Below are 14,963 nucleotides of genomic sequence, written 5' to 3'. Positions count from 1 at the left end.
CCTTCGATTTGTGACTCGATGTAATCGAATGCACAAGCGCATGGTACGGTGTGATTGACTCTTAAACTAGTTTTCATTTTGAGTTTACAGTGTTTGATAATGTATGTTATACTATGTATTTTAATGACTTTGTCCTGGTATGTTGGGTTTGTCTGTCATTTTGTTGCAGCCAGTATGAACTAGTTAAGCAGCTAAAAAGCCATAATATTAATCCAAGCACCTTTTCTAAATCTGAAGAACACAGTGATGTGTAGTTGGTTTTCCAGACATTACTATTAGCTGACTAGACCTAACTCCATAGTACTGTCTCCTCACATTTAGTTTCTTGTAAATGAATTTTCTGTTCGAACTGAAAAGCTTGTACTCTCTTTTTGTTAATTTCTCTCTCTCTCACGCACACGCACACGCACACACACACACACACACACACACACACACACACACAAGTATACCTGCATGCAAAGTAAATAGGCAACCACCAAGAGAATTCATTTGAAAAATATAAACATTTAATAAAGGCTACATCTCTTCGTAATTACAATAATTAAAGTACCAAGTCATCTTTAAAATGATGCTCTATATAATGCATAATTTACATTTAGGTGGAACAGAAAAAAAAAAAAAAAAACAGAATAGATAACAAGATCCAAAGCATAAAAAAAAAAAAAATCTTTGCAACATAAACCCCTTTAGAAAAGCAAGGGAATATTACACCCTGAAGCAGGGCAGCACACGGCATGGTATCCATGTAGGCACAGGTACTGCAGTCTAACACACTGACATTAGTCTATACTCCTCTGCTGATGCCAATGCACAACTACACCCTGTTCAGGAGCTCTGTAGTTCTTTGTAACTTAGTATAATCTCACCACTTTGGAGAGAACTTCCATGCCGGGTACACTTAACCTCTCAGTGTCCTGCTCGTTCTGTTTAAATGGTGCTGAAATGAGGAAAGGCCACGATTTTGATTTTGTGGGATTAAGACCTCAGCATTGCTGCTCAATAAGATAAAGGATGCATGTGGTTGTTTTTGGGTTGTTTTGTTTTACGATTATGCTTCTTCAAGGCTCCTTGCCAAGGTGGTTTGATCCTGTGCAATTTCCTAGGCTCATTAAATCAAAGGCACTATGATGCAAAATGGGACAGGGCCCTGCAGGCATGATGAACAGAGCAAAAATGAAATCACCAGAGACGATTTAGAAAACTGGGTGGTCCCGGCATGGAAGTCATCTCATTGGACAGCATCCGAGACTCCTAGTGTTTATTTATAAGGGGGGACTCTAGCATTATGACCATGCATGTGTTCCATTGGAAAACAAAATCTCCCAATTCAACTAAGCAGCTTGTCCATTAAGCTGGACATGGGGCAGGAGGGATATGACAGTTAAATAAATATTAATATTCTTTTGTTGTTACAAAAGCACAATATAACGTGCACTTATCTTTTTATAGACATTCACACATTCACATTCACACACACACACACACACACACACACACACACACACACACACACACACACACACACACACACACACACACACACACACACACACACACACACACACACACTCTTACAAACACCTGCAATTAACACAACTAAACCTTGGTCAGCAGTCCGTGGTGCGGGATGCACCGGCTCTGTAGCAATCCCTCGAGAAAAAAAAAAAAACATACAGTCACCCGCATCTTCAAACAGTGGTATACTCATAGCGTCTCTTGACCATTCCAATTGATAGTTAAGGTGCCTGATCTCCCAGGCTGCTTTGCTGGAGTCCTCCACCAGTTGGTATACTTCATTGGCTAGTATTCCTTCAATAGCTTGATGAGCCAAAACAAATGAAAAAGAGTTTCTGTGGATATATTAAAATTTCTTTATCTTTGAAAATACAGGTCTTTTTGTGCTGAAGTCCATTTCTCCGCTTGTTGGCCTCGAGTGGCATGTTAGTGGATTGTTCACATGATGCCGATTTGATTTTAGTCCGTTCGTTCGACTTTTCCCAGAATTTTGCCCTCATACATGGGAAGAACGCTGCAGTCGTCCCAAACTTCCTCAAACACGGCTCCGCAATCGAACTCGTCGCTGGCTTTCTTGAAGTAGTACCTGTGGCACAGAACAGTGGAACATTAAGGGTTATTGTCATATAAATCATATTAACATGCTCTAGACATCCATTTTATTATTATTTTCCAGCAGGATGGCCTGCACCGTGATCAAATCCCCCCATCCCCACCAACACTCGCCTCGGGTCCCTCGTTCATTTGCAATTATTTGCCCGAGTCAGCAGGGAGCCTTGGAAATGAGCTACCGATGAGAGGCTAAAGGCAAACAACTATTGGTAGAGCTTTAAAGTACAGAGGTCAAAAAGAAGCCCTGTGCGTTCCACTTGCAGATGTTACTCAGGGCAGGAAAGATGCTTCTGATTTTTCCAGGCACAGGTATGTTTTAAACAGCCTGATGGGTAATTAAAATAGCCCCCCTCCCCTCTCCAATGACTCTAGTCTTGGGTCTTGTATTGTTGTATGGACCAAAAAAGGGGCTTTGCTCTAAATTAGAGGGCGGCTTAAACCCTGACGTCCCTCCTCTCTCTCTTGCTTGTCGCCAGTGTTCCTCTGTCTACTGGTGTCTAATTGGGGCCGCTGTCAAATGAAGGGCTTCTTTCACAAAGGTTGATATTTTGGGTGCCGGCAAGTCTGCATGTCACCACACACACACACACACACACACACACACACACACACAGGCTCTTGCTTTCTCCTCTTTCTTGCCCAATGACCTGGCCAGGGTTAATAGAGAAGAAGGTTAATAGAGAAGAAGGTTAATAGAGAAAAAGAGACGATGGATCTCTCAGGTTGATAGTTTTGTGACCTGGGGTGGGGGGATCATTGTCATCATCCCTATGAGGTCACACGCTCCAGGCTCAACCTCTATGCTCCATTCCATATCAAACGGAAGCAGGGAGAAAAAAACAGAGAAGTGGAGCAAAGGTGATTTTTCCAAATAATTTGTTTTGTAATGGAAAATGCCCCGTTGACTAACAAACGCACGCTGTAATGTGCACTTGAATTCCAAAAGCAAACTTTTTTTTCCCATTTTATGAGCGGACTCCACCAAGCCATAAAAACAATGCACATAAAACATCTAGAGGATGGAGTTGGGGGCGAACAACTTCCAGCAAACAGTTGGCAGAAACTATGGCTACTAATAAAATGGAAGTTGGATGTGCTTGCCATACAGGAAGGCTTCTCTAAACAAGAGTCCTGTGGCATTCACCCCCCCCGGATCATCTTTGTACAGTGGTCAACTCTTAAAGCGCACGAAAGAGCAGCCCATACTTGATTTAAAAAAAAAAAAAAAAAAGAGGAAGAAGTGGGGGAAAAAGTGCAAGAGAGAAGTCTTTCCATTGGAACACATTTTATGTGGCAAGATTCTTCTCTGAGCAACATCTGGCACCAATATCGTCTGGCAGTGCTGGCAAGTACTGTTCTTTGTTGAAATGCTGCCATGTCCCAGCTCCACACATTTTCTGCTATTAAAACCATCAGCTTTCACTTCGCTTGGCCTTGAAAAAAATATATATTACAAAGAATGTGCAAGCTAGAAGAGCTTCAGTGTAGGAAGAGGACTGCGTATTACACCTGGGACACTGACTCAGGCGATAAATACTGTAATTAAGCACATATAGACCTCTTGCAGGAAATGCTTGCTTTTGAGTGGACTGTTTGAAATGGCAGTCATTGACATTCAAATTAAACAGGACAAAAACTAATGTCCTTTGATGTGAATGAAAAATCGATAGGTTATGTAAACACACACACACACACACACACACATATATATATATATATATATATATATATATATATATATATATATATATATATATATATATACATACATACATACATACATACATACATACACACACACACACACACACACACACACACACACACACACACACATACATACATGCATACAGTGCATGAGAGCAATGCAACTTGATACAATCGCTGAAGAATTTACGCAGTGCACGAAATGAAAGACCTGGGCTTCAAAGACGTGCTTATTAAGTGTGCCTTACAAAAAAATCAATACCAGATGTGACCAAATGGCTCCAGTTAAAATTCCCTCTTTCCTTTTCTGTACACCCACTGCAACCCCCTTCTCTCTCTCTCTCTCTCTCTCTCTCTCTCTCTCTCTCTCTCTCTCCCTCCCTCCCTCCCTCCCTCCCTCTCTCTCTCTCTCTCTCTCTCTTCCCTTCTTACCACCAACTCCAGTAAACAGGCAGCAGTAAACATTCTCCGCTTACACACAACAGCAGGGCTGTTCTTTGAGCGTCTAGCTACAGCATGAACCACTTCAAGCTCCTGAAACCTTTCAAGGGTGCCTTTCTTCTCTGTTACCTTCAATTACATACAAAGGAAACACATGGCTCCATGGGCCTGTCTACTGCAGGGTGGCTCAAATTCACCAATCGCATAGAGTCATCAAGGCCTGGAAGAAGGAGCGAGTGTGTACCTGTAGTTGCCTTTCTTGCGGAGCTGCTCTTTGAAGTGGCCTAGGGTGAGGCTGTGCGTCTTCATCATGCGCCGGTAGGGGATCTCCTCACCGCAGAAGAAGTATGTGACCACAGTTTCATTGGCATGGCTGCCAGGAGGCTTCTTTGGCTCTTTTAGGCTGTTGGGAAAGATGGAAGAGAGGAAGAAGTGTGAGAGAGGACACACACACACTCGGTACAGACATCGTGCTTCGAGGTTGAGAATAATGCCTATACTTTTTAATTAGGATACATGCCAACAGACTGGAGGAAATCCTCACTTTATCCACTATATTAGAAATAAATTTTCGTCTTCTTATTTCTAGCACAACGCAAGGAAAGTGAAGCAACGGTCAGATCAAACACCAATTAAATGATAGAGAACGGTGCTGTAGAAAGGGACTAATAATTCATTACTGGTCATCATTTGAGTTGAACTGGATGAACTTTAACTATGCACGTGTGAACACTGGAAACCTGGCAAATAATAAATGTTGTATAGTATGTTTTTTTTTTGCATTGCACGATAAGATAAGAATGGTCCGAGTGAACACATTCTATAACCATTAGTAGAATACTTACTGCTCTGGTTGAAGAGCTTGGCTCTGGAGAGAAGCAGCTCCGGGTTGAAGAGGCGCTGCATGGCTCTTTTCTCTTTGAAGGCCTGGCGTTGAATGTCTGACAGAAAAAAATGACAATAAGCATATGGTACATGTGCGCCACCCTTTCAGTCGAACCCAGAAATAAAGTGCTAAATAAGTTTGAGAGGTCCTCACCTCGGTTTGAGGGGTTTGGAAACCTCTTCGAGACGTCGACATGCTTCCTCTAGCTGTGCCAGGGTATTAGGTGGCGGAAGAGGGGGCATGGCTGGGTCCTGGATGAATGGATGAGCAGGTTGGTGGGTGCGGAGATGCCCAGAAATGCCTGCACCGCCCCAAGAGTGGGTGCGTGCCGACTCGGAGCCATAAAGCTTCCTTGTGCTCTGAGTGCTGTGGGAATCATGCATTATTAAATGGTTATTAACCGTAAGGACAAGCATGGTTGTTTCAAATTGATTTTGGGGTTGGAATGCCTACCTGTGAGGCCTGTGCTTGGCCTGGCGATCGCTCTCCAGGATCCATTGCCAGACGTTCTGTGAGCGGTCAGCGCTGTTGGTGGGCAGCTGCAGAGTGCCACCTTCTGCAATCTCACTATTTATCTGCTCACCTGGCCTACAGATACGCTTGGTTAAAGCACTTGAACAGCTGGAGGAGAACAGAGAAGAAAAAGGAGATGTTTAGAAAAAAAACTTTATTTAAATCAAATCAGAGAGAATGTCAAAACAGTGACGGAAAAAGTGAACTGTCACTGAAAAACAAAGGACAGCATACCCTTGGTTCGCCTCCCCAATGTTGTTTCCATGCTCGGGGCCCAGGCTGCGGCTTCGCGTGTATGGTGACGGGCAGCACTCAGGTACGGCTGGACACGTGCCCTGTACCCGCCGTGCTGCCTCAACTTCAATCTGTTCCTTGCTCTTGGGCACTGCATGATGATGGATGTAGTGGTGATGGACGTGTTTGGAGACAAATGTCCTTCCAGATGTGTAGGCAGGCATAGGCACAGTGCCACCCACAGGCCTGTTCACAGGCCGAGAATCAGGTGAGTGAGAGCGTGGGGAGTGGCGCACAACTCCAGGGGACTGACAACCAGGTGTCCTGAGAACACGGGAAAGGTGCTCATCTAAGATGGCTTGCGGGTCGTCCTCGCTCGAACGCCGCTGTGAAGCAGAAGAGAGTTCCGACTCATCACGCTCCTCCTCCTGCGGGAAGACAAATACGCATAACTTAAGACAAACACATTAAATAGGATCGAAATTATTATTTTGTATAACTATGTAGAAATGTCGAGGGTGAGACGGCATTACACACTAACCTCCTGGATCTGCTGCAGTCTCTCTTCCAGGGAGCTCATAGTCTCTTGTTCTCGTTTTAATAGTTCGAGTCGGGCAATGAGCTGAGCGGCGAATACTGCTGGCTCCACCGGGGTCATGTCCTTTGGTGGCTGCCATGGCCTCTACACATGATAAAAATACAGCTGTTATTGCTTTATTTGTGTCGTTACGATCTTGTAATTGCTTCTGGCGTTGCCACGTATGAACGCGGTTGCGCAAATAACAGGCATTAAAACTAGAACTAATAAAGAGAGAGAGGCTCGATTCACACAGCTGCCCTCTACCTGAGTGCCTTTTCCATACACACACTGCGCCCTTCACCGCTGGTGTGAGCAGTTGGTCACACTCTGAGGAGCCTCAGCTTGCTCTCTCTGTAGTGCCACCAAGCCACTTCAAAGAAGCTTTGGCAAATATCAAACGCACACCAGGGCTGGGAGCGACAGTGGCTTTACATCCAGGAATAAAAGTCACATATCAACAGGAGAGGAGCGAGAGAGGGGTGGAAAAACAGAAAAAAAGGAGAGGATTAAAAGAAGGGAAAGGAAGGTGAGGAGATGAGTGGTGGCAGCGGGGGGAGATAGTGTGGAGTCAAACAGAGGGAGATCAGAGAGGCAGAGGTAATTTATTTGCCCACCACATGCTGGGCACTTCTGAGCTACAGTAGCCACATTATGTGTCTAGGTGGGTGTATATGTGGACATGGTCCCACATATCTGTTTATTTATGATGGCTATTTTTGTGCTCTTCCATGGTGTTGTGGTCTTATATATTCCTTTAATTACTCTGAGGGGACCTACTGTTCAGTTCATGGGCCTGCTGCACGCAGGTAGCAAACGAGAGGCGACAACGAACCGGAAAAGATTCGGCTTATGAATTTTAGACGCATATAGAACTTTTAAGTTTGTTCAAACTGGTCAAAATATCTTTGCTCATAAGACAAGGCCCTTCAAAGCACTTTTTCGCCCAGCACAGAGACACCAGAGCGTCCTCTGTCTCACACACCCCATGGAGAGAAAAGAGGGGAGTAACACTGCTGGTGCTGTCACTTTCCTGCGTACCGGCTTCATTCATCTAGTGATCAAAGCAAGGGAATAGATTTTTGGTGCCGCAGGATAAAACAGACTGGTTTAGAAACACCTTATTTGAATCAACTTGCTACTCAACTGCTTTGGGAGTCTTTCTCCAAAAGGTCCCGAAGAGTTCATTATATTTTCATGTATGGAACATTGAGGATTTTTGTGCGTGTGTGTGTGAGATCATGGATGTGTAAATATACAGAAGAGGAAACTTACAGGAAAGGCAGGTAATGAGACCTGGCCATTCATTCTCATGTTCCGATGCATCTCTCTCTGAAGCTGCTTCTTGCTGCCCATTTTGTATGGTGGGATCCCATCACTGCCAGGAGATAGAACAAGGGAGAGCAAATTACATACCCTCCATTAACTGCAATGTAAGTTTTGACACAGTGTGCTAGGCTAGCCTGACTGGAAGAATTCACAGAGCACGAACTAACCCTGCCTAAACGCAAGCTAACTAACATGAACAAAATGTGGCATGCGTCACGGATGCCTCTGCAGCATCCCACGTGAAACAGGGTCCTTTTTTCCCCCCTCATAAAACTTGGATGTCTTCATACTTTTTTGTGCGATTTTAAAGCTTGGACACTTTCGTCCGTTTGAGCTTTTTTTTTATTTTTTTGTCTCTTGCCCACTTGGAAGTGTCTGACCTAGCCCTGAATGCTGCGTCCAGCGCGGCTTTGAAAGCTCACAGTCATGCGCACAAAGCCAGAGCTCCAATCTTCATTTGGCAAGCGGCGCTGCAGTCAGCCTCTGATCTCGGCAACATCAAAAGGCTGGTTTGTAAGATAAGGTAATGTTTGAAGTCGGCGCAGAAGCATTCCCTAGTGTCCAAGCAAATCCATAAATAAGATATAAGCAACCCTCCCCACACACACACACACACACACACACACACACACACACACACACACACACACACATATATTCTTCCCATGCTCCCTCGCTCTCTGCTTATCTAGAAATGAGATTCAGATTTGCTGTGCCTTTTAACTGAAATAAAAAATGAACTTCTGCAATCAGAACAGTCCCCGAACAAATAGACTCCTGCGTTTTCCTCGCCCGCTTGCCTAACCCGCAGCGATAAAAGTTAAATCGGGAAGAAAAGGAAAGAGCACAATAGCTAGTGGCGAGCAGGATTGCGGGGAAGGATGAAAGGAGAGAAGATATGGCGTATTATCAAGTTTTAAATGATCGACTGAACAAACAAGGGTGATTTTCTTCGACAGCTTTATAAGCTTTTTGGGAGCTGGCGGTGGGAATCGGTGGTTTCGAAGTATTTCTTTGCATGAAACACAACTCGGTGCTGCATAATACAACAATAAGATGTCAACCCGAAGCTAGAAAAGATGATGATGAACAAATAGTTTATATATCCTACATCTCATGTCATTAGAAAGTGCGACCAAGCTAGTACCATTTTGACCTGTGCCAAAATAATCTTTCAAGTTTAATCAGCCTGGCCTTCTCACACTCACACATATACACTCCCACAAGCTGTGTGTTGGCCAGCTCTTTGAGGCATCGGGGGAACAGAAGCTGGCCTCTTTCATTGGCCTAGCTTTATGGGGATCGCCTATTCACTTGGGCAAGTAATTTTCAAAGAAGCCAGCCACCCTCTTATCCCCCTAAGCTCGCCTTCCTTAACAATGGGCTGAAAGCGATTCGCTTAAGCCTTTCATCCACCATGCACTTTATTCCTCACTCCCTGCACTTAACTATGCGCGCGCACAATTGGCTCCACTGCCAACACGCATGGGGGGGTGGGGTGCCTCGAGCTTCAAGTGTGTATAGATGAGGAGGTTTAGGGTTGGAGTTTAGGGTTCAAAGGGTAGTGGAGTTTGCCCTAAACTCAGTGGATCCCTGGTGACATGCTCTTGCACGCCAAAAATGGCTAGCATCTCTTCTAGATGCCTCAATGCCAGGGATGATCAAGAAACCCACGCCATGCGAGCCAAACTTGCTTTCATTTCGTGCCAGCTCATCTCAATGAGTATCTTACGGTCCACATGGCCAGTTCTCCGCTTCTCTTTCAAGCCAGGAGACAATAGGGATGGGTGGGGACAAGACATATTGCTGGCCACTAGGTTTTAGCAAAGCACAACAAGTGAGGTCTCTTTGAGTAGGAAGAAATACCCCTGATGAACTGAAAGCAATCGGAAGAGGGGGAGGGAATAATAAAAGCGATGTTTCCTGTGGCCGAGTTTGCAGACATTGGTATTATTTAGTATTCAAAATGGTGCAGGGTGTCTTTTCCCAAGACTGGGTGCAATGGAGCCTTTTTTTTACAACAGTATTGCAGTGCACCAACGCATCCTATTAATAAACATCTAAAGAGCCAACTGACAAGTGGAGCATTGTCTCGTTTTTTACCAGCTTCAAACAATATATCACCGAAACGTCCTTACGTTCTTCATTGTGGGTGGTGTTTTCTACGTTGTGCACTTTTTGCTTGCGACTGCAAAGACACAAAGCCGGACTTACACGCTGCTGTCAGTCATTGACATGGAGTCATCTGTCATGGCGTCACTGGAGATCTCGCTGTCGTTGGCACTAGTGGTGGGGGCAAAACTGCAGCCAGAAGACAAATGGTTGGCAGGATCGCAGCGCCTGTATGACCTGGACAGACATGAAGGGGGTGTTAATTTGCTACTGTTGCAAGAACCCTCTAAAACTATAGTCAGTTAATTAGAGTTTGGCTTTGGATTTGACCTGTATTTAAAAAAAACCTCCAAACAAGTCAAGCATGCGCATGTAACTTATATGAAACTGAGGCGCCGGAGTCTGGTTATCTCACATTGCATTCCTCCTTGTGTCATTTCTTTCTCTCATCTCCTTCCAACATTGTGGTAGACTTCTTCCAAGTACCCACCTAGTGCCTCCCTCCCTCCCTCCCTCTATCCTGCTGTGACACATTCTTGTTTCGCTGAAGGAGGACAGGAAGAGAGCCTGTGCATACTCCAAGAAGAAAAGCAAAAAACGGACAGGGAGGCAGCGAGAGAGAGAGAGAGAGAGAGAGAGAGAGAGAGAGAGAGAGAGAGAGAGAGAGAGATGGAGGGAAAGCGCAAAACTCGAGGGAGAGATGCACAGAAAGAGCGCATGAAACGGATCTAAGAACTCGCAGTGTGTAAGAGACCATAAGAGAGTGGAAAGAAAGGAGGAAGTGGAGAAGGGGGAAGGAGGGCCTCCTTTATGAGAATGCCTACTGGCAGGAGGGCTGCGAGGAGTTAAACAGCATGACTGCGGACAGAGGCCCCAAGTCAGAGCTGACCTTTGGAGGCTCTCGCAAAGAGTCAGGTATTTGGCACAGCTGGGCTCGCATTTCCCCCTCCCTGCCTCACCCTCTCATTCATCCATTCTTTCATGAGGAACCCCCCCCCCCTTCCCTTTCTCATCTTCCTTTCCGCTCAGAAAGTATGCTCAAGCTCCTTCCGTGGGATTTTCCCCCCTGTCTTTGGCAGAGGAATGAGATAAAAGTGGAGAGGGAAGTGAAATCACTGGATAGTGGATGAAAAATCAGAAACAGATATGATGATGGCAACTGGTTCAGTGAGCGAGTTGCTGCGGCTTGTTGGTTTTTTTTCTCTGAAAATAACTTAAATTTGAGGGGCGACGGAGAAAGAGTCAAAGAGGAAGTGAGAAATGAGTTCCACATGGCTCAGATAAAAAACAGCCCAGATGCAGAAAGAGAGTGAGAGAGAGAGAGAGAGAGAGAGAGAGAGAGAGAGAGAGAGAGAGAGAGAGAGAGAGAGAGAGCTCAAAGGCAATACTCAAACATAAAAAAAAAATGGATGTACATTGTGTTTATCAATGTAACCTTGTCTTATCGGTATACTCAAACCCCTGGAGCTTCTCTGTGTGACCAACGTCAGCAAAAGGGCTTACAGGGAGTGAGATGAGGATTCCTCTCCAGAGCGATTAGCGGATAAACGTAAGTCTGGCACTGCTCCTCGAAGCCTTTCCTCATTTACACTGCCCAACCATGCCAGACTTTATGCACAAACAACGATTAATTACAGTGTAATAACTAACAAAAGCTGATTTCAAACTATCAGATGAGGGTTTAACAGGTCACTGGACCTTCAGCATTCCCTCAGTGGCAATGCTCTGAACAGGAAGAAGTTGTTCTTAGAGGATACCCACAGCCTACATACTGTACACCATGGGCATGCTAAAGTGCTTATTAGTGAAGCACGCATACTTTTTAGCCTACTAACAAAAAGCTGTTAGCATTCCAGATATGGCTTCTTGTTTGGGACGCATGACACGATCGGCTCCAGCTCTCTGATGTCCGGAGGCGGATTTGCTCTGAAGCTCCATCCATCAGCGGAGCGATTTCAAAGCGCAGGAAGCGAGCACGCGCCAGCAGAGGGCCGAGTGCGCGCGCGCGCGCATTAGCTCTTAGGGGGAAAAAAAAGCCGCTACTAATGAGAGCAATGTGAACAGAAATCACTGCGCAGTTACACAACTATACGAGAACACACAACACTTCTTATACTCCGCTTTGGCTGACTTGAAGCCATGGCGCTTATACCTGTTGGAGAAAACCGAACAACTTTTTAGGGAAGTTTTGGCGAGGTCTCACCTGTAGTTTTTGTCCAGCACTTCGACAGTCCTCAGAGCAGGAGCAGAGCGCAGGGCTTTCGCCGACAGTCCGACCACAGCCAGCGCTTTGGCTTTAAAGTCGTTACAACTCCATTCCTCTTCTTCGTTCAGAGTGGGCAAGTAGCCACAGACCAGTTTTAGACTCCCGAGCGCACCGGGGTTGGTGTGAGTGGGATTTTCACCGCCACTGCGCACGTACTCGAGGTATATGTCTGATTGCAGGAACGTCTGGTACGCGTTTTCCTCCATGCTGGTCTGGATCTCGGTCTGCGCCTGGTCGAACATGGAGGAATCGATCTGCTGTCGCTTTACGTTGTCCCGTATAAAAGTCTTAGTGGCCGGTTTGAGGCGCCTACCGACCACGCCGTCGGCTTCCACGTAGCGCTTGTAAATGGCCTTTGCCACGCGCAGCGTCTTGCCGTCCTTTAGGTCCATTTGGCGGAAGCCGTTGCACGCGAACCAGAAGTCGAGCGCGTCGGCACAGCGCTCGCGCTCCAGGAACACCCGGAAAAGGCGCGCGCCGTCCTGGTCGCCCAGCAGCGAGTGCAGGGACTTGGTCCAGCGCGCGAGCGGGGAGTCCGGTGAGGCGCTGCCCTCGGGCTCCCCCAGGCCCTCCTCGTCCCTGCGCGTCGATCGCACCGTCTCCTTCCCTCTTAGCGCGCTCATTTTGCTCGGCAGCTTGCGGCACTTGGCTTCGCCCTCTTGGCCCGGCACGGGCGGACGGGGAGCATCTTCTCGGAAGCTCGTGGCCACGGGCTCCGAAAGCGCCCCGTTCATGGCTGCACGGCTTTCTGGCTCCCGAGCTCAGCTCTAATCTCCCTCAAACTCTCGCTTGAAGTTAGCGGGGGAGCACCTCTGTCCGGCTTCTTTCTGAAAACACACACACAAAGTATTGATCTAATCAAAAGCAGATCCGCCCCAAACTTCAAAGGGAAAGCGCACACGCGCACACACACTTACACACACATATACGAGCACGCGCGCGCGCACACAGGCTTTGAAGGGGGGAAAAAAAAGGGGGGGGGGGTGTCCAAGCTTCTCAGGACTCCAATTTTACAATCATTTTCTAATGCACCTAGATCCGACAGTACAGTTAATTACTATCAACACCACGTGAACACCCAAAACTTCTGTGTGTGTGTGTGTGTGTGTGTGTGTGTGTGTGTGTGTGTGTGTGTGTGTGTGTGTGTAAGAGAGATTTTTTTCTTTTTTACCATCGCACCGCTAAAGTAACGATTTAACGCCTTCGGTCAAGTTTCTTACAATGAAAACCAGATCCCAACTCCAACTTCCTGAGCTTCTCTCCTGCTATCTAAAGTCTACATGCATTGATCAGAAAGATTTCTCAGACAAAATCCCCCCGATTAAACACACTCTCAAATACTATAAGGAATAAAGGCACATCTCCAATCGCATGTTTCTAGTAGTTCTTTCCTCCAGTGTGTTCTTACAGAAAGTCAAACTCTCTGTTCCGAGAGACTCTGCGTGCCATCAGGAACACTGGACCGAGATTGCGCACAAACCAGCAAACACGGAGTTTATAAAGCGCCTGTATCCCATCCAACCCGTTACAGTGAACCACAGGGAGAACACAGTAATAATGCGAGTGAATTCACCACTACTGCACTTTCCAGCGCGATTAAAGTTCAATCGGTGCCGTTTTCTTGTTCCTCCCGCCTGCTTTTCGTGCAACTCGGAAATGGAGAATGCAGAATAATACTATTCAACTTCAAACTACCTTCATGAAATCTACAGGGGAAACTCGAACATCTCAGTGGCACAGCGGCACACAAAGTTCTCCTGCCGGGATCCTGAACACACTGCGGATATTCAGGTTGAAAACAACAGCGCGCGCGCGTGGATAAAAATCACAATTTCAAAGCAATAATAGAGGAATCTGGATCGGACACTTCAAAGCGAGTGGCGCGCGCATCAAAAACGGCCCAAAGCGAGAGGAAACACGGAACTTACCATCGACCCATGAGTTCTGTTTCCCCCAAACTCCAGCGTTTTCCACAAAAAAATAGTCCACAGTATCCAATAGAGTGCTCCTTTCTCGTGTTTGTTAGTTTTTTTTGTTACAGTCGCAGAAAGTAAAAAATGTTCACAGCGGTTCCCCCCGCGTTTTTTTCCCTCGATAGTTTCACGCAGCCATGCCGCACAGCACACATCTCCTGTAGGCTATTCCAATTCGTACTGGGCTCAGGGTTTAAGTGCGGACATCAAAGTAAGAAGCCGACAGCCTGGTCCCGAAAGGTACATAAAAAGCAACGCGGCCGTCGGAGAAAGCGGAAAAACAGTACACGCTTCAGAACGAGAGCGAAAACGCACGCATTCGGTGCTAAACTCATAAACTCGTAAGAATTGGGTTCGTTGAAATTTTCACTTCGCGTTTAATTCGCCGTTAGAAACTTTGAGCACACCAAAAAGTTGCTACCAAGTTGCAAGGACCTTATCAAAGGCAAGCGATCTTGCGCCAACTCCCCGAGGCTTTGGAACGTCAGAAGTAAGTGATCTGCCGCCCCAATAGCGTTCCATCCCTGCGATCCTTCTGTTGCTACAGACACTTTCAAAGCGCACAAGTTAACTTTAACCCTTTCAGCGCCCCCACCAGCCTCCAGCCTCCACCGTGTGCTCCTGTGTACAGCAGTTCTCCAACTTTCTCAGCCAGACTACCATAAAAAAACCTGTCAATTCTCAACACAATCCACCTTCTATAAACATCAATCACATTATTTACATGTCTACAAGTTTGCAAATGTGTTTTTATTATTATTATTTTATTAGAGCTATAGGGATTACTTAAGTCTT

General features: G+C 46.1%; 1 protein-coding gene across 1 annotated transcript; it reads right to left on the bottom strand.

The window, feature by feature from the left end:
• Positions 1 to 487: 487 nt before the first annotated feature.
• Positions 488 to 14,509, bottom strand: axin2 (axin 2 (conductin, axil)). The gene is made up of 11 exons (XM_083565825.1): positions 14,124 to 14,509; positions 12,133 to 13,022; positions 10,032 to 10,166; positions 7,764 to 7,866; positions 6,453 to 6,593; positions 5,912 to 6,339; positions 5,618 to 5,785; positions 5,318 to 5,530; positions 5,124 to 5,219; positions 4,523 to 4,681; positions 488 to 2,104 (listed from the first exon to the last, which is right to left on the bottom strand). Exons 2-11 carry the CDS (start codon positions 12,927 to 12,929, stop codon positions 1,978 to 1,980), a joined length of 2,367 nt encoding a protein of 788 aa, XP_083421951.1. The 5' UTR covers positions 12,930 to 13,022; positions 14,124 to 14,509; the 3' UTR covers positions 488 to 1,977.
• Positions 14,510 to 14,963: the final 454 nt, after the last annotated feature.

This window comes from Silurus aristotelis, assembly GCF_946808225.1.
Source record: "Silurus aristotelis genome assembly, chromosome: 17".
Classification (NCBI taxonomy): domain Eukaryota; kingdom Metazoa; phylum Chordata; class Actinopteri; order Siluriformes; family Siluridae; genus Silurus; species Silurus aristotelis.
This window is presented reverse-complemented; position numbering and strand designations above follow the sequence as displayed.

What these genes read in the sequence shown, in the direction of transcription:
- axin2 (XM_083565825.1), bottom strand. Translation starts at nt 12,929, where the DNA reads ATGAACGGGGCGCTTTCGGAGCCCGTGGCCACGAGCTTCCGAGAAGAT. An exon ending in GTGCTGGACAAAAACTACAG is followed by an intron (nt 10,167 to 12,132) that starts GTGAGACCTCGC and finishes ATGTCTGTCCAG; the next exon opens with GTCATACAGGCGCTGCGATC. An exon ending in GCCAAGCACAGGCCTCACAG is followed by an intron (nt 5,531 to 5,617) that starts GTAGGCATTCCA and finishes TGATTCCCACAG; the next exon opens with CACTCAGAGCACAAGGAAGC.